Raw genomic sequence first — 20,375 nt, 5'->3', positions numbered from 1 at the left:
ATGAAATAAAATCCTTCCATGATAAACAAAAGCTAAAAGAATTTACAAAAAGAAAGCCAGCATTACAGAACATTCTCAGCAAAATATTCCATGAGGAAGAGATGAAAAACAAAGAAGCAAATCAGCAAAGGGAGGAATTATCCTAAAGGAATTGTCAAATAAAGGAGGAAACAAGTTGTGTCAAACAAATAAATAAATAAAATTTAAAAAATGAACCAAATGACCGGGACACCAAATCATTTCTCTATAATAACCCTGAATGTTAATGGCCTGAATTCATCAATCAAAAGACATAGACTGGCAGATTGGATTAAAAAGAAAGATCCAACAATATGTTGCCTGCAAGAGACTCACCTCATAGAAAAAGATACCCATAGACTAAAGGTGAAAGGATGGGGAAAAACATACCATGCGCATGGACTCAGCAAAAAAGCTGGAGTATCCATCCTCATTTCCGATAGTGTGGACTTCAAGCCAAAGTTAGTCAGAAGGGATAAAGAAGGTCATTTCATACTGCTTAAGGGAAGCATAAATCAGCAAGATATAACAATCATAAACATCTATGCCCCAAACAGTGGCTCATCTATGTATGTCAAACAAATCCTTCTCAATTTCAGAAACCAAATAGACCATAACACAATAATACTAGGTGATTTTAACACGCCTCTCTCACCACTGGACAGATCTTCCAGACAAAAATTGAACAAAGAAACCATAGATCTCAATAACACAATCAATAATTTAGACTTAACGGACATTTATAGAATATACCATCCAACCAAGAGCGAATACACTTTCTTCTCAGCAGCACATGGATCCTTCTCTAAAATAGACCATATATTATGCCACAAAGCTAATGTTAGCAAATACAAGAAGATAGAGACACTAGCATGTATTCTATCAGATCATAATGGATTGAAGTTAGAAATAAATGAAAGAGTAAAACACAGAAACTATTCCAACACCTGGAGACTAAACAATATGCTATTATATGATGAATGGATAACAGAAGATATTAGGAAGGAAATTAAAAAATTCTTAGAGGTAAATGAGAACAAAGAAACATCATATCAAAATCTCTGGGCCACTATGAAAGCAGTACTTAGAGGGAAATTTATTTCATGGAGCGCATTTAATAAAAGAAGTAAAACTCAACAAATAAACGACCTAACACTACAGCTCAAAGCCCTAGAAAAAGAAGAACAGAACAGCACCAAAAGTAGTAGGAAATAATTAAACTCAGAGTTGAAATCAATGAAATTGAAACAAAAGAAACAATACAAAAAATCGACAAAATAAATAGTTGGTTCTTTGAAAAAATAAACAAAATTGATAAACCTTTAGCCACACTAACAAAGAGAAGACGAGAGAAAACCCAAATCACTAAAATTCGGAATGAACAAGGAAATATCACAACAGACAGGATTGAAATACAAAACATAATTAGAAGCTATTTTGAAAATCTATACTCCAACAAAATAGAAAATTTCGAAGACATCAACAGGTTTCTAGAGACATATGAATTGCATAAACTGAACGAGGAGGACATAAACAATTTAAATAGACCAATTTCAAGTACTGAAATAGAAGAAGTCATCAAAAGCCTACCAACAAAGAAAAGTCCGGGACCAGATGGGTTCTCAGCCAAGTTCTACAAAACCTTTAAAGAAGAGCTCATTCCAATACTTCTCAAAGTATTCCATAAAATAGAAGAGGAGGGAACCCTCCCAAACTCATTCTATGAAGCCAATATCACACTGATACCTAAACCAGACAGAGACTCATCAAGGAAAGAAAATTTCAGACCAATATCCTTAATGAACATGGACGCAAAAATTCTCAACAAAATTTTAGCAAATCGCATACAAAAACATATTAAAAAGATAGTGCACCATGATCAAGTGGGTTTCATCCCAGGGATGCAAGGTTGGTTCAACATCAGGAAATCAATAAACGTAATTCACCATATTAAGAGACTTAAAGTCAAGAATCACATGATTATTTCAATAGATGCAGAAAAAGCATTCTATAAAATACAGCACCCATTCATGCTCAAAACACTAGAAACAATAGGGATAGTGGGAACATTCCTTAACATTGTAAAGGCCATTTATACTAAGCCCATGGCTAATATCATTCTAAATGTGAAAAACTGAAAGCATTCCCCCTAAAAACTGGAACAAGGCAGGGATGCCCTCTTTCACCACTTCTATTCAACATCGTTCTTGAGACTCTAGCCAGAGCAATTAGACAAACCAAAGAAATTAAAGGGACACGAATTGGAAAAGAGGAACTCAAACTATCCCTTTTCGCTGATGACATGATTATATATTTAGAGGAACCTGGAAATTCCTCCAGAAAACTTTTAGAACTCATAAGTGAATTCAGTAAAGTAGCAGGTTACAAGATCAATGTCCATAAATCCAACGCATTTTTATACATAAGTGATGAATCTTCAGAAAGAGAAATTAGGAAAACTACCCCATTCACAATAGCATCGAAAAAAATAAAATACTTGGGAATCAATCTCACAAAAGAGGTGAAAGACCTCTACAATGAGAACTATACAACACTAAAGAAAGAAATTAAAGAACACCTTAGAAGATGGAAAGATCTTCCATGTTCTTGGATAGGCAGAATTAATATTATCAAAATGGCCATACTACCAAAAGTGCTATACAGATTCAATGCAATTCCAATTCAAATCCCAATGGTGTACCTTACAGAAATAGAGCAAGCAATTATGAAATTCATCTGGAAGAATAAGAAACCCAGAATAGCTAAAGCAATCCTTAGCAGGAAGAGTGAATCAGGGGATATCGCAATACCAGATCTTCAACTCTACTACAAAGCAACAGTAACAAAAACGGCATGGTATTGGTACCAAAATAGAAAGGTAGATCAATGGTACAGAATAGAGGACACGGACACAAACCCAAATAAATACAATTTTCTCATACTAGACAAAGGTGCCAAAAATATGCAATGGAGAAAAGATAGCCTCTTCAACAAATGGTGCTGGGAGAATTGAAAATCCATATGCAACAGAATGAAACTAAACCCATATCTCTCACCATGCATGAAACTAAACTCAAAATGGATTAAGGACCTCGGAATCAGACCAGAGACCCTGCAGATTATAGAAGAAAAAGTAGGTCCAGATCTTCAACATGTCAGCTTAGGACCAGACTTCCTTAACAGAACTCCCATAGCACAAGAAATAAAAGCTAGAATCAACCACTGGGATAGATTCAAACTAAAAAGCTTTCTCTCAGCAAAGGAAACTATCAGCAATGCGAAGAAAGAGCCTACAGAGTGGGAGAATATCTTTGCCAATCATACTTCAGATAGAGCACTAATCTCCAGAATCTATAAAGAACTCAAAAAACTCTACTCCAAGAATTCAAATAATCCAGTCGACAAATGGGCTAAGGAAATGAATAGACACTTCACAGAAGAAGATCTACAAGCAATCAACAAACATATGGAAAAATGTTCAACATCTCTAGTAATAAGAGAAATGCAAATCAAAACCACCCTAAGATTCCATCTCACCCCAATTAGAATGGCGGTTATCAAGAATACGAGCAACAACAGGTGTTGGCGAGGATGTGGGGAGAAAGGTACACTCATACATTGCTGGTGGGGCTGCAAATTAGTGCAGCCACTCTGGAAAGCAGTGTGGAGATTCCTTAGAAAACTTGGAATGGAACCACCATTTGACCCAGCTATCCCACTCCTTGGCCAATACCCAAAGGTCTTAAAATCAGCTTATTACAGAGATACAGCCACATCAATGTTCACAGTTGCTCAATTCACAATAGCCAGATTGTGGAACCAACCTAGTTGCCCTTCAATTGATGAATGGATAAAGAAACTGTGGTATATACACACACAATGGAATATTACTCAGCCATAAAGAATGATAAAATTATGGCATTTGCAGGCAAATGGATGAAATTGGAGAATATCATGCTAAGTGAGATAAGCCAATCTCAAAAAAACGAAAGGACGAATGGTATTGCTGATAAGCGGATGATGACACATAATAGTGGGGTGGGAGAGGGGCAGGAATGGAGGTAGGACGGACTGTATAGAGGGAAAAGAGGGGTGGGAGGGGTGAAGGGAAGGGAAAAAATAACAGAATGAATCAAAAACTCTTACCCTAGGTAAATGTATGATTACAAAAATGGTATGCCTCTACTTCATGTACAAACAGATGTTTGTACATGTATCCCATTTGTTTACAATAAAAATAAATTAAAAACAAACAAACAAATAAAAACAAAACAAAATGAAACAAAAAAAGAAGTATTGAAGTAAAACAAAAGACAAACATGAGGCTCTGGGTCTAGTGCTGAGACTCTGTGGAGAAAGCCCAGGCCCATGGGTGCTGCATCTCCTGAGAGGGACAACGGGTAGCCAGCAGGAGTCAGAGTCCTGGACTGCAGCCTGTTCCTGCCTGAATCCCAGATGGGGTGCCAGGGATTGAGGAAGGGCTGTGAGTGTACAACACTAAGTAACTTAAAGGTTAGTGGGTGTAGATATTGATTATTGTTTATGAAATTGGATGCAACAATATTAAAGGTGATTGGCATCCAGACTCTATGACAGAATTTAAATAAGCATTTTCTCATGGACCAGGCACTAGGGCTTAGGTTCTGAAAAGTATCCTGGAGAATGAACTGTGTGACTCTCCCTTTGCACTGAGTGCATTTCAGGGAAACACAAATGGTACCTTGTTAAATATTATGCATTTGATTTCGACTCAGTTCAGAAGGGTCCTTGTAGATGAGTTGGGGCCCAGTGAGTAGGATGAGCCATGTTCCCCTGAGAATTCTCCAGATGTATCCTGGAGAGGGAGCAAGGGCTGCTCTTAGAGTCCCCTCTGAGTCTGCGCTCAGAACCCTCTGCCTCATGGCCCCTGAGCAGACGAGATTGGGCAAAGGCTCTGGTGTCCAGTCAGTTCCTTCTGCCCTGGTCCTGGGTTCCCCTTCACTACCCTCTCCCTGTTCTGTTTGTCTTGGGAGGTAGTTTAGCTTCATCCTTACAGTATCCCCTGTCACTTCCTGCCTTTCTCCTGGATTTAGGAAAATATTTCACTAACTCCAGGAGGAAAGCAGATGCCCCCATTCCTTGAACTGAAACAGCAGCTCCCATTTGTGCCTTATCCTGAACCAGAAAATACTTGCTTGTACAAATTCACAGGTATGTGTTAGAGCTTTCTGCTTTTCCAAAGAATTGCCTTGTTCAGGTAAGATCGCCATTAGTCAGTGTAGGATAGATGGTGCTGCATTAGGAAATGAACCCTACTCAAGTCTCAGCTGAGACTGTATGTGCCACAGCTTGCTTAAACATTCACCTGTTGAAGGATATATGTGATGATTTCAGTGTTTGACTATTACAAATAAAGCTGCTAGGAACATCCCTGTATAGGTTTTCCTGTGAGAATGTTTTTTTAATTTCTGACGGAAATACGATCATGAAGGCAATTCAAGGCTTAGTTTTATAAGAGACAGTGAAACTGTTTTACAGAGAGGCTGCAAAGTCTTACAGTTCCACCAGTAAGGGGTGGGGGATCCAAAGTCTCAGCATCCTCGCCATTACTTGGGGGGGTCCACTGATTTTTAGTCATTTTATTGAGCAAGTGGTAATGTCCCATCGTGATTTTAAATTGCATTTCCCTGGTGGCTAATGATGTTAAGTATGTCTCCATGTGCTTATTTTCTATCTGTAAGCTTTTGGTGATATGTCTTCACCCCATTTTCTAATTTTTTTTTTTACTGTTGAGCTTGGAGAGCTCTTTAGATATATCATGTGCTAGTTCGTTTCATGGATATGCAATTTGCAAATATTTGCTCCCAGTCTGTTGATTTTTGTCTCTTCACATAGACTTTCTCTGAGCAAACTTTCCTTTTGTTATTGTTGTTGTTATTATTATTATGATGATGATTAGTATTTGGTACTGGGAATACAATCCATGTCCTTGTTTAGACACTCTACCACATCCCCAATTTATGTTTTTTCATTTTGAAAAGGATATTTTGTCAACTTTCTTATTTTTATCATGATTTACTGTGAAACTTGAAATCTTTTCTATGTTTATTATTTTCTTATGTATATTAACATTTGTCTTGTGTCTTTCCTTTTTCATTAGTAATATTTTACTTCTCTTTCTCTGGTTTCCTTCGCCTGTTCTAACAATGTTTTTGCTCAATATTTGAATCAATTACCCACTTTTCCTTATTTACAACATTAACTGTTTTATCATTCATTTTGCTTTTTTATGTTAATATAATATACTCACTTCTCTATTATTTCTGGTTTTTTAATAAATGCCTTGTTGTGTGTAAAGTTCCCCATAACACTGCATTAGGTCCCATTAACAAACTTTTATAATGCATTTTATCAACTGTATAAAGATAAATAAGTGAGGAGATATTTGGCAGGAAAGTATTATCTCACATAACAATGTGTTTGTTGTGTTTTTGCTACTTGTTTTGTCATTTAGTACCAATAAAATTTACAACTAACTTTTACTACTAATTTATTACTACCTTATTCAAGACTTTCAATGTCAAGTGTGTTCTACAAATTCAATCTAATGAAAAAGTTCTAGGGTACTTTTTCTTACTGCTAATTTGATCATATTATAATTAGAAAATGCACAATCAGTTCTAGCTTTGTGGTTCGGTTGCCAATATCTTTGGAATTAAAAAAATAATTTCACGTTTACCTGATTTTTCTTCTAAAATTTATATTCATTAACTGCAATGGAACCCTGCTTGAAACTACTTATCTGTTCACATAAAAGTGCTGAAGACTGTAAATTTTATATTATGTTTATTTTGCCACAAGCCAAAATTTTTTTTCTTATTTCTACTGGATAGAGGAAATTATAGGTCTTTTAGTCAACTTTTTCACTACTGTAACCAAACGACCCAACAAGAACAATTTTAGAGGAAGAAAGATTCATTTGGTACTCTCCATTTCTGAAGTCTCAGTCCATAGACTGCCAACTCCATGCTCTGGGCCCAACGTGAGGCAGACCATCATGGTGGAAGAGTGTGGTGAAAGGAAGCATCTGTGACATCAGACCAGGAAGCACAGAGAGAGGGAGAGCTCTGCTCTCCAGAGACAAGATATATATCCAAAGACATACTCCCTCTGAGCTACCTCCTTCAGCCACACTCTACATGCCTATCATTACCACCCAGTTAATCCACTCAGCTGGGTTAGTGCATTGATTACGTCAGAGTTCTCATAACCCATCATTTCACCTCTCTACTTTCTTGCATTGTTTCCCACGTGAGCTTTTGATGGATACCTCACAGCTAAACCATAACCACAGACACCTACTGAAGCACACTAGTTCACTTTATTTGTCAATTCAGTCATGTCTTTTATAGTATGTAGTCTTCCTGCTATGGTCTTCGGGAGATTAGAGATGTATGAGTATTTCCCAAGATAATTATGGATTGTTGTGTCCTCTTAACATTGTTACTTGTTCTGTAGTATATTTCAAATCCATGGTGGTAAGTGTATGCATATTAATGACTATTATAGCTCCTTACTTGATTGCTCCTTTTACCGTGCCGCAATCTCCAACTTTCTAGCTATGAATACTTTCTGCGATAGAATCAATCATCTACCATAAACTGTTGCTATGAGAACACTCTTCACTGCCCTTTGACTAGTAATGTAATGGAGAGCACTGGTCAATACAAAGAATTATTCATGTGATATACAAACTATTGTATTAGGATGTTCGTCTTTTATTAGGAGGGAGTGATTTTATCTACATTTGTCTTAACATATGAGAGGAACCAGTCTTGAAACCTCAATGGTTCTGTAATTCAGAAAAGAAAATGAACTGAACCTGAGCATCAGGGAGACCATTCAGTCCATGATGCAGGTGGGTAGGAGTGTTTTAGATGGGTGAGAAGTGAGTGTCAGGGGGATCCAGGTAGGTAACTTGGGGAGAGGCAGAAAGGGAGCAGTAGCCTCTCCCACAGTGTCCTGAGTTGTGCCTGTGCCCAGGGCTCCATCTGTCTTTCCTACCGATCCAGTTTCTGGAGGAATTCCTTATGCTCCTGCCCTCTTCATGTGTGGTCCCCTCTAGGGGCAGACACCCAGGTGCATTTGCTCAACACAGAGGTGAGAATAACTTCTGAATTCTGCACTTTACTGTCAGTCTCATTGGCAGTTCTGAGACATGCTTTTACTCCCCCTCCCCAGGCAGAAATGATGAATGTTCAAGTTTCAAATGTACTCACAACAGAGATAAGGAATGTAGTTGCCATTTTACCTGCATAAGTACAATTTCCCCAGCAGACAACAAAGCATTTATGGATGTATGAAGAATGTCGTCTACATTCATGGAGTGGACAACTGAGGCAGAGTGCTGGAGCGGAGTGAAGGAGCAGGATGAGTTATGGCAGAGCTGGACTTAACACTTGGTCTCCATTAGACATGGAGTCCCTCTCCCCCGCAACTCCTGTGGTCCTGGGAAAACTCAGGAGAGAGCTCAGGGTCTACCAGCAGTTAGAGGTGTGCCGAGGATCTCAGTGGCCTTTGTCCCCCATGGCATAGGGCTGAGAGGGTCCACTGTGGGTGCCAGCAGAGCTCCTATCCTCACCTCCCACAGGTATAGAGTCCCTCATGGACGCTCCCTCTGTCCTACACATCAGGGGAGAGAGGTTTTGCACAGGCTTATGGTGTTGTCATGGTACGTAGGAGACATCCACACCCATTCTGCAGTCAGACCTCTTAACCAGGCTGCGCCTATGTCCAACTGGTCTCAAGAGAAAGGGACGTTGTACTTAATTCATGGCAGTTTTTATGTCCCCAGCCCTGATTTTGTTCCTGACTCCCCCATGAGCCTAGCGTTCTAGTCATATCCTTCTTGTTATAATTCATATTTCTACTAGCTGACAACAGATGCCTGCTCCTAAATTGTCTTTTTCTATCTCTGGGTGAGGAGGATGCTCTGACAGGATTCCACTGAGTAGTAAAAGAGCTACAAAGCAACACAGATGTGATGCCCGACTGCATCATCATCCTCAGCCCTGGCCCATCAGGCCGTAGACCAGTGATCCTCAGGCAGCTCTGAGCTTGTTCTGTGGTTCCTTGCAGCTGTGCCTTTTCTTCACCCAATATGCTCACTCCTCCCTCTTATCTTTTTGTCCCGTCCCTCCTTGCCTGGCTGTCTTTCACTAATACCTCTTGAATTTGGGTCTTCATTTCAGATTCTGAATATGGGACATTCATATCAGGCGTGCTTGACCCCACTGAAGCACCAGGGAGCAGGTATCACTGGTACTTAGGTCAAGAGACCCTCCCTCCACTTGCTTATCCTCCCCAACCCATCCCCCTCAGTCCTTCCCCTCCCTACTGTACAGGAGATGAATTCAAGAGCTTTGACTGAAGAAGGCAAGGACACACGTGGGAAGGGACAGTGTGTGGTGGCAGAGAGGCAGACCAGAGAGAGGAGTTTGTGGCCCAGCAGATGAGATTATGGGCTAGACCTGTGCCTAATAGGCTCCTGTAGGACTGGGACTGGAAAGTGTAAAGGCAGGAGGTACCCAGTGCCTGTACCATGTCCTTTCCACATGGAAGGAGGGCTCTGTTCTAGGCTAGGTTGCTCTTCTCTTAGGTTTCCAGTTCTTGGTGGCTCCTATCACACATGCTCAAGAGAAAAAGGAGAAGGAAGACCAAGCAGACAGGACTCCTTATTTTCCTCCCATGGTGGCATTTGCCTTGTACACATTCAACCAGCAGATCCGGGACAAGTATGCCTACAGGCTGTTGCACATCCTGGATTCCTCAAGGGAAGAGGTGAGTGATACATCCTTTCCTGCTTTATCCTCTGTACTTTCCACTCATTAAGAGACAAGGTGTATCAGTGGTGGGGGGAGGGTGTCTTCAATGAGTTGCATTTTAATACTTGTAGCCTATGCTTTGGTCAAAGATACTTTATTTCAGTTAGTTTCAGTGTTTAGAGTTTAACTTTGACATTCATTCTTTTATATTAGGTAAATATCTAATCACATGCAAGACATGTTTTTTCAACATTTTATCTTTGTGACATGGTTTAACTGAAGAATGTCTTGGAAATAAGTACTACTAAGAAGATGGAATAAGCAAGAAAAGAAAAGTTTCTGTCCATAGACACAGACTGAGAAATAATATGTCAAAGATGTAATACTTTTAGAAAGTTAATTTGAAAAAGTAAATGAGTGAAAGAAAGAGATACAGGGAAAGGGAGAAAGAAGTAGGGAGGACACAGAGGACTCAAGGAACAGATCAGACTCACCATCAGACCTCAGACCTACTGTGGGCTCAGCTCCTCTTCTGCAATTAGACTCCCCCCTCTGAGTACCAAGGTGTATCTCCACATAGAGAGCATTGCCACTCTTAGACACTGCCTACACACATTCCTACTCATTCCAGAATGTTCTTCCTTTAAGAAAATTTCTACAGAATGCCACTGGGACTGTACTTTATTATCTCCTTATGGAGCACTTTCAGGCTTGGGGGGTTGGACATTGATCTTCCTCCTCAGCCCTGACGGCCTATAAATAGAGTGGAGGGACCCCAACCTTGTAGAGACCCGAAACATCCTTGTGTGCAGCATCCTGACCGGTTCCATCATCCTATGCTGTCTTGGTCTGGAGCCTGACCTAATGGATTCTTAGGTTCCTGGCATTTTCAGCATTAGTTTTGTGAGCTAAGAAGAATGGATGGAGAGGGTGGGATGACATGGAATGGTATAAAGTGAGAAGTGGAAGGAAAATTCGAGAATCACTTTAAAAAAAGAGCAGAAGTGTTTCCATGTACTATTGTTCCAACCATGTGTTCCTATGGATGGTAGTACTGGATGCATTTTTCTTGCTATAAGGGAAACCATTGACAACATGTCATAAGTTTGACATCTTTTCTAGGGGCTGCAATTTTCCATCAAGCACTTGGAGCGCCATCACTGTGCCAGGTGCTCGGGACCTGTCACGTGGGAATGCAGTAGCAGGTTCAGATGCTTCCTGAGAGTGAGGCTAGTGTCTCATGTTGGTAGACTATGGGTGTGGGGGCTGGTGATGTTTGACATTAATGGTGTGTGACTCAGCCTACGTCTTCATCTAGAAAAAATCCTTGTGGCTTTCACCTCCAGTGAGCTGATGCCAGGGATATGAATGAATTCTCAAATGGTTTAAATAGTCTAGGTCTCTCCCTTCATTGAACACAACCACACAGTCGAGTTGCTGAAGGACAGACAGAAGGCTATGTTAATTTTTTTGTGTCTATAGGTGGATTTTCCAATGGATTTCTCCATGAGAAACTGGGCAGAAGAAAGTGTGGAAAACTTGAGACAGACATTGACAAGTGCCCTTTTCAAGACATCCCAGAACTGAACAGTGTAAGATAAGATGTGGGGCTCCCTTATTATCACAGAACTGTGTACTGTTTGGGAGCTGTGTGGGGTGCATGAGACACTGACAGAACCGTTCTTAGGGGACCTAGAGGAGTAAGTCAGCAACAGATTTCACCAGACCATCCTTCTTGAGCCTCAGCAGGGAGCCCACCAAGAGCTATTTGGGCTGCTGGCAGCCCAGGGTCCATTTGCAGAGCCCTGGCTAAGCTGTTTCCAATTCTGGCCATTCACTCCATGGTAGCTGACTGTTGCCTGAGACATATGGCCTTCAGACTGCTTATGTCCCCCTAAGTCATTGTTTCCTGGGCCTGAATAGAGAATGTTCTTGCCTATGTTCATCCCTCTACTCCCCTGCCTTCAAGAGGAGCCTGTTTCCAACTTCACCTTTGCCTGAGAGTGCAGATTTCACATCACCTGGCACCACCATGGAGCCTGAGGGGTTGGGGAGTGAAAAGGTACCCCAGTGCACTCCCTCCCCATCCATTCCCTGGTCCCTGCTATGCTTTAAATGCCTGCTCTGGGGCACAGGATGAAATGAGGTTCATATCTGGCAACACCTCATTTAAGGTAAGTAGACCCTTTATAAGGGGATTAATTGGTAGATCATCTAATAGCATATGTGTGAGAACTGCTCACACTAAGATAAAACATCCTATTTGAACTTTTTTTTCTTAGAACATCTCCTAATTCCATCTTCTAATCCTGGGAGTCCCTCAGAGGTAACTGACTGGGGAGGGGAATTGATGCAAGTACCTTTGGTTCAGAATGAAGCCTCAGATCAAGACATATGTCAGGACCCTCCCAGGGTTCAGGAAGGCTGGTGACATATCAGGGACTATGTTCCCTTTACCCATCTGCTGATGTCCAGAAGGGGTAAGATTGAGCTATACCTTGTGTTCAGAGTATCCACCATGAGCCTCCTGAGGCTCCTCCACTCACAGCACCTTTCTCTTCTTGTTCCCTCAGACCCTCACCTGCTTCTTCACCATCTGTACCCATCCTGGGACTACAGATTTTAGACTCCTGAATGATTTGTGCTCAGAGTGATTCCCCTGACTGGGACCAGCCACAGGCCTGTCCACATGCTTCTCTCCTTTCAGGGATACCAGTGCTTCCTCAAGATGGCTCTACAGTCGCTGAGCATCTGTATGCTTGAATGTCCTTCTGAAGTGTCTGGAGTTTCACAAGTGGGCATGTGGGTACTGTCCAAGGAAATGCACCCTGCTCCAGTTTTATCACATAAAATAGCTCATTAAACTTGGGCATTTCTAGAAGCTTTCTGTTCTGTGGTTCCAGAGGGAGTATACTAGGAAGTTGATGGAGGCAGCTCAGTAGAATCTGGTTTGGAGGGATCCTCCCCAAACCTGGGTTTCCTGAAGAAGCCAAAGATGGTACAGCTAAGGTGGATCTGAGCTTTAGTCAGGGATCATGGCCAAGGACCCATTAGACCAAAGGCACAATGACATCCTAGGGCATGTGATGTACACAACGAGACTTCAGAGAGAGCCACCATTCTTCTCATGGTGTATGTGACCTCTGATCTTCAGAGACTGGCTCACATACCTACTCAAGTTTGGTAGGTGAAGGAAGAAATTTGGTCAAGTGTGTTTTTTCTTTGACCCCATCTTTATTAGGGACAGTCTGAGGGTTCGAAAACAGCAACATGACATCATGTATGATGTAAAACAGAATATTTTATAGGAAAGGGAATAAGACTATGGGACATATAGGACAGGCTACAGAGGAGGCATGCTCATTTTTTTTTTCTATTTTCTGTTTATTTGCTTTCTCAAGATTACCGTAGGGAAAAGGGTGTTTAAATGTAGTGGTATCCCAGATATAATTATAGCCCCAGTATTAAGTTCATTAATTTTTGTCAATTAATGTATCTTTTACAAATGTCAAATTTAATTAGAGTGTGTTGTAGAAACACAGGAGCTAACTAGTATTCTTTTCTTTGGTATACATTCTTCATTTCTGTTTGGATCTAATTATGGAAAATATATCAGATAAATGATTTGTTTAGTTAACACAAAGTTCTATTCAAAATACATATAACACTTGTTTAATTGCCTTTATCTTATGTGGGGGTTTGTTTGTAGAGTGATAAGTAATCTATTTCCAGCATTATGTTTGCTAGACATGACACTTACCTGGTACTTCAAGATATACGTTTCTACTCTCTCTCATTAAAATTTTTCCTTAGGACAGCCTCTTTTTCTTCATTGCCTTTTTCTTTTCCATTTCATTTTGTTTAAGGCTCTTAATCACCTGTAGCTGAGGAGTTTCTTAGTTTCTGTCTCTGGTTAATAAGAGGAGGAAGGGTCCAGTGGCCCTAAGACGTAAACTTTCTCTGGGTTGGTCCCCATGGTAAGGTGATGTCTCCTTGTTTTCCATTTCCAATGGAATTTTTAGACCATCTTCTAATTCCAGGTTGCTGGTATTTTTTCCATTTTCTTTCTGTCTTCAGGTGTTTACCTACCAGTGGCATCCAGCAATCACCTGTTGTTTTGACCTTACAAATTGTTATTGGAAAACAATTTGGAGGCAGGTACTGCCTGTCCCAGGGAGTCCTAGTTGACCTCTGCAGGGTCTAGGGAGAGGAGGGACAGCAGCATAAGAAATACAGCAACAGAAGAGTTACCTGCCCCAGCAGTACCTACTTTTTTTTTTTTTTTTTTTTTTTTTATGGTGCTGGGGGTTTGAACCCTGGGCCTTGTGCTTACAAGGCAAGCACTCTACCAACTGAGCTATATCCCTAGCCCAGTACCTACTCTTTTGAGACATCCTAGAACTCAGGTAAAGGGTCAGGGTTCGGTAATTTGAGCCTTTTACCCCAGCTCTACTTCACTCCCACAGTGAAGTCCATGCCCTGTCATCTATGATTGTTACCAACTGGGAATCACTGCTCCCCTGGAGCTTGGTAGGTAGCCTGTATGCTCTAGTATGGATCTAGAGTGCCCCCCAAGGCCTGCTTGTTGAAGTTTTGGACACCTGTCTGTGCCTCTATTGGGAGGTGGTGGAACATTTCAGAGGTGGGTCCCATGGAAAGAAGTTAGGTCATTTGGGATGTGCCCTTGAAGGGGATATTGGGACCCCAGGTCTCTTCTTCTGTCTCTTTTGCTTCTCACCCATCATGAGGTGAGCATCTTTGCTTCACCACATGCTTCTTGCCATGATGTGCTTCTTGCCACAGGGACAAAGCAATAGGCCAGCCAACCATGGATGGAAACCTCCAAAGCTGTAAATCAAAATAAACCTTTCTTCATCTAAGTTGATTTTTTTTCAGGTAATTTATCACAGCAATGGAATGCTGATTAACACTCTTGAGCCTCTATCATCTGTGAGAAGGAGGAAGAGTAGTTCCACCATCTTGGCCCCAATACCAGAACTACATCATTCACAACTGCAATGCTGTCTCTTATGCCAATTGTTTTGAATGGCTCAGACAGAGCACAGTAAAGAGCTCTTTCTACATGGCTCTCCTAGGGGAATGCTCTCACTCTCAGAGTCTGGCCTCAATGACATAGTCACAATGTGAAAGTTTAGGAGATTTTAGGACTTACAGACAGTGGGGGTGGTCACACATGAAGGTCAGAGAACAAAGGGAGAAAGAGATCAAGAGATGTGTGGGCTTTTTCTCAATGGAGCTCTAGTTCCTCAGGGGAGCTCTAATTGATGGGATTAAACAGGCATGCATTAATTCTTGGAGGTCACACTGTGACCAAGAGGTGGTAAGTTTATGTTCAGGACAAATATTGACTAGTCCCTTTAAAGAAAATAGTGCAAATGTGCAGAGGACAGCTTGCTAGGAAAGAGAGATGCCTGTAAGTTTTGTCTCTGGCCACAGGCTGGAGTCATTCTGATGGGATAGAGTACTAGGAACTATGTGAAGGTTTCTGAGTTCTGCATCTGGTTTAGACAAGTTAAATGTATTTACAAATAGATGCTGAGGCAGCATGACATTATGAGCACACACTATAAGGCTACACCTGTGTCAGGTGTGCTCAGGAGAAAGTGACCTGGTGCTGAATGCACGGCATTATCTCTGTCCCCAGTCCTGTCTCTGTCCCCTAGCAGTGTGGTGTGCTAATCCTTAGCCTTGCCATAACCTGTATGCATGCTTGCTGAATCCAGTGCCAGTTCCTTCTCATCTTTCTCTATCTCTGCATGAGGAGAAAGGCTGCTCTGCTAGGGCAGCAGAACCAAGCTCCAATGCAACAGGGAAGTGATGCCCTCTACCTCAATGAGGCACTAGGTGGCAGGTGTGGCTGGGACTCAGTTCAGAAAATTCTGCATCACCTTGTTCATCTTCCCTAAACTACCCTGCCAGGGTTCTGTCCCTCCCTGCTGGACAGGAGGTGAACTGAGCAATGTTGGCTGTAGGAGGGCAGGCAACACGTGGGAAGGGACAGTAAGACTGTAATGGCAGAGAAGAGTCCCAGAGGGAGGAGTTTGTGCCCCAGGAGATGAATATAAAGGCTGAACCTGTGTCCAGTAAGCTATTCCTAGAGCAAGGATTGAGGAGGGTTATGGTAGGGATGCCCAGTGCCTGCACCATGTCATGTCTCTCTGGGAGGAGGGCTTTTCCCCAAGCCATGCAACTGCTTTTCTTTGGCTTGCAGTTCCTGGTGACTCCTGTCTCAAGGGCCACCATAGTAAATGTGAGGAACATAGATACTTCCTTTCCTGCCATGGTGGAGTTTACTTTGCACTCATTCAACCAGCAGAGCAAGGATGAGTATGCCTATAGGCTGGTGTGTGTACTTAACTCCTGGAGAAGAAAGGTTGGTGATACATCCTCTACTGCTGTGCCTTCCTGCACCTGCTGGTCTGTGAGGGACTTGGGGTGAGGGGGTTCTTATCAGCGGGTGGTCTTGTGTCACCATACTAGTCCATACCTGGGTAAAATGCAACCTATATTACTAGTCCATATTTGGGTAAAATACAAGTCAATTTGAATCTTTATGAAATATTTAAGTTAACATTTTTAAATAGTGTCTATTTCCATTGACTAGTATAAATATTATTAGATCTTCTTCCTTATGTTATTATTTAACTGATGAATGACTTCCCAATGAGGACAACTTAGGAAATACAACAGAGAATAAGCAAAAGAACCACACAGAATACGTCACGGTGATAAAGTGAGAAAAATTTCAGAGGCACATGACGAATAGGGATGCTTAAATAAATAGAGGCAGAGTGAGTGAAGGGAGGGTAAAGGAAACTGATGATTTAAGGAGTAATTGTATCCACTATCAGGCCCAAGAACCACTGTGAATTCAGCTTCTTTATTCTGATTTCCATCTGCTTTGACCTCCTGGGTGTATCTCTACCTGACAGCACATTGACATCTCCAGAAAGTTCCTCTGGTCATTCTTCTTAATCTTGAAATGTTCTGCTTTTCATATTAATTGCTATGGAACATCATCAAGAATGTAGTGTTCATCTCCCAGTGAAGCACTTCTGGTCTTGGGGGAGTATGGGCATTGCTTTTCCTCCTTCATCACCCAAAACCCCCAAATAAGGGCAATGGGACTCCAAACCCACAAAGAGCTGAAGGTCCTATGGCAGCTCATGTGTAGCATCCTGGCTGGTCTGCTGTCCAGTGCTGTTCCAGGTTGGAGTCTGACCTGTGGGATCTTTGGGGTTGACAGTTACAGGTTCAGTTTGGTGGTTGGGGGAAGAATGGATGGATAGATGGGTGGGATGCTGAGGAACAGAATGAAGTAGAATTGAGTGGGAAGAAATGGAAGTAAAATTTCAGAGTGTACTTTGTGATAGGAATGGATGTTGACAGTCTTCCAATTTTGAGTGTTCAGGTGTGGCGGTAGCATTTTTTTTTTGCTGTAGCTCAGATGAAAGCATTGATAACATTTCACATGTTACGTCTTCTTCTCTTGGGTCAGAGGCTATCCTTCACATTTTGGGAGACATCATTCTGCGGTGCATTTGGTACATGCAGTTTAGGTTCAAACTCCTCCTGAGAGTGAAGCTGTGGTACAGTGGGCACATGGGGGCTGGAGATCTGTGATGTATTAGTGGTTGTGACCCAGCCTCTATCTTCCTGGGGCCTCCACTAGGTCCACCTGCTCTTTGCTCTTAATTTTGCAAACTAGAGATCATTCTACTGGCTTTCACCTCCAGCCATCTGATGTCAGGTCCAAGATGAGCTCCCAAAATTTGATGGTGTTTTCCATGAAACTGAAGTTGCGCCATACGAAGTGTGGAAAATTTGAAGATGACATTGAAAACTGTCCCTTTCAAGACAGCTCGGAACTAAACAATGTAAGAGTGGACATAAGCCTCCCTTGTTTTCACAGATATAGATGCTGCTTGGGCATGGAGTGGAGTGTAGCAACAGCTCATGAAGCCATTGGGGACCCAGAGGAGTGAGCTAACAACAGTCTTCACCAGGCCACTCTGCTGGAGCCTCAGTGAGGGGCCCACCAGGCAGGTAACCCAGGGGTCCACAGGAAGAGCCCTGGCCAAACTGAGTTCCCAATTCTTGCCACTCATGTCATCATAGCTTCCTGCTGCCTGGGACACATGGCAGACTACTCACATCCATCTTGATCCCAGCGTCCTTGGCAAGTGTAGATGATGTCCTTTGCTCTCCCCTCCTCTTCCTTCAAGAGAAGGAGCCTGGTGGGGCTCCAACATCACCTTTGTTTAAATGTGCTAATCTCAGGGTTCTAGGACACGCCCCAAAGCCTGAGAGAGCAGAGACTGAGGAGGGACCCCATTGCCTTCTCTTGTAGGCCCTGCTCTGGGACATGCTGAGCATCTGCTTTGGGTGAGAAGTACCAGGGAACAACCCCACCTAGGGTTAGATTAGTAGGAAATTAATTAAAACCTTAACTAATGACCTAAATCTGAGAGCAGATTTCTGTGGAACAAAGCTTCTCTCTCCTGCACTTAGGAGCTTGGATCACACAGGGACAGCCTGGGTTTTCTCTGGAGTTCACTGACTGGGATGAGGTAACTGACACAGGTGCCAGTGATTTGGGAGTAGCCCTGCACCAGTTCATGGTTAAGCAACAAGCCAAGATTGAGGCTGATGGGACCACATCTGAGGGATAGAGCCACATCCCTCTATTGATAGCCCTGGGAATGTGCAAGGTTGAGGTGGACTCTGTCCTGGTGGGAGGTACAAGATTCCTCAATTTTTTTTTGTTTTTGCTTTTTGCATAAACACGTTTTTTAGATTTTATTTTTATAGACTGCATTTTGATTTATTGTGCACAAATGGGGTACAACTTTTCCTTTCTATGATTGTATACAATGTATTTCCCACCATTCATATAATCATACATATACATAGGATCACACTGTCTCAGTCTACTATCTTTCCTTCCCCTACCCCCTCCTGCCCCATTTTCCTCTACACCATCCAAAGTTGCTCCATTCTTCTATTATCCCACCATCTCCTGTTATGTATCATCATTCACTTATCAGAGAAAATATTTGGCCTTTGGTTTTTTTGGACTTGGCTTATTTCACTTAGCATGATATTCTCCAACTCCATCTATTTACCAGCAAATGCCATAATTTTCTTCTTCTTCTTTTTTTTTTTTTTTTTTTTTTTTTTTTGCAGTGCTGGGGATTGAACCCAGGGCCTCGTGCTTGCAAGGCAAGCACTCCACCTACTGAGCTACCTCCCCAGCCCCAATTTTATTCTTCTTTATGGCTGAGTAATATTCCATTGTACATATATACAATATCCATATCTTTATCCCTTCACCAATTGAAGGGCATCTAGATTGGTTCTACAATCTAGCTATTGTGAATTGAGCAGCTATGAACATTGATGTGGCTGCATCACTGTAGTATGCTGATTTTAAGTCCTTTAGGTATAAACCAAGGAGTGGGATAGCTGGGTCAAATGGTGGGTCCATTCCAAGTATTTTGAGGAGATTCTTCAGTTTTATTCACTCACTATCCTTTCTGATTTTTTCCTCAGACCTTTATCTGCTACTTCACCATCAGCACCAAGCCTTGGATAACAGAGTTTGGTCTCCTGAACAAAACCTGCTCTGAGGAGTTGCCCTGATTGAGATTCACCTAGAGGCTTGATAAGGGGCTGTCCACCTTCCAAGGATCTCAGCATTTCCTTTCCATGACTCCTTGGGGACTGAGAAACTCAATGCTCATGTTTTCTTCATATTTTCAAGTTATGGGGATTTATGTTTAGCCATTCAACAGTTCTTCATTGTCCATTTTCATCACATAGAATATTAAAATCAACATTTTAGCTTTCTGACTGTGCTTGTTGGGGGAGGGATCAGGGATGTTGGTGGAATTGGCTTCATCAGGGCAGCTTTTTCAACTCTCTGGAGAGGCATCTCCTGCCACCTTGGGCCCCTGAGCTAGTTCCAAGTGATACAACTAAGATGTACCTAAACAAGCTGCTGTCTCAGGGTTCATGCATGAAGAAGCAAAGTCAGAGGCAAAATAACTGTGACCTCCCAGGGCATCAGATGTGCAAGCTGACACCCAGAAAAGGCTTCAGACCCCCCACAGAAAATGTGCAATTTCCACAAAACCCTATGGGATGCGCTGTTTTCTCACAGCTATTGGCAGCCTGCCCCAGTCTCCCAGACCAGGGATCAGCATGTATTTTCCGTGAAGATCTAATGAACAAATACTTTTCCCTATGTGAACCGTGCTGTGTGCCTCTCAACTGCCTAAGTTTGACCTCATATGTTGAATGCAATTACAGACTATGTAATTGCACAGGGCTGTGCTCCCATGAGGGGTCATAGACACAACAGATAGTGGACTCTGTTGGCCCTTGGACTAGAGTTGCCAACCCCTGACACTAAAGACCCTCTAGGTGCCCCAGCAGCTCAGCTCCAATGCTGGCATACTGGCAGCTCTCTCTGTAATATCCTGTGACATCTCCAGCTCAGTTCAGGACTTTCTCTGTTGCAGTGGAACTCCA

At 42.0% G+C, this 20,375-nt stretch overlaps 1 protein-coding gene across 1 annotated transcript; it reads left to right on the top strand.

The window, feature by feature from the left end:
* Positions 1–16,043: 16,043 nt before the first annotated feature.
* LOC306655349 (cystatin-9-like) lies at positions 16,044–19,484 on the top strand (the record flags this gene model as incomplete). Its single annotated transcript, XM_079129710.1, has 3 exons — positions 16,044–16,215; positions 17,579–17,719; positions 19,395–19,484. Exons 1-3 carry the CDS (start codon positions 16,123–16,125, stop codon positions 19,482–19,484), a joined length of 324 nt encoding a protein of 107 aa, XP_078985836.1. The 5' UTR covers positions 16,044–16,122.
* Between the last annotated feature and the right edge of the window lie 891 nt (positions 19,485–20,375).

Source organism: Sciurus vulgaris (assembly GCF_902686455.1).
Source record: "Sciurus vulgaris genome assembly, chromosome: 2".
Taxonomy (NCBI): domain Eukaryota; kingdom Metazoa; phylum Chordata; class Mammalia; order Rodentia; family Sciuridae; genus Sciurus; species Sciurus vulgaris.
The sequence above is the reverse complement of the archived record's forward strand: the minus strand, read 5'-3'. Positions and strand labels throughout refer to the sequence as shown.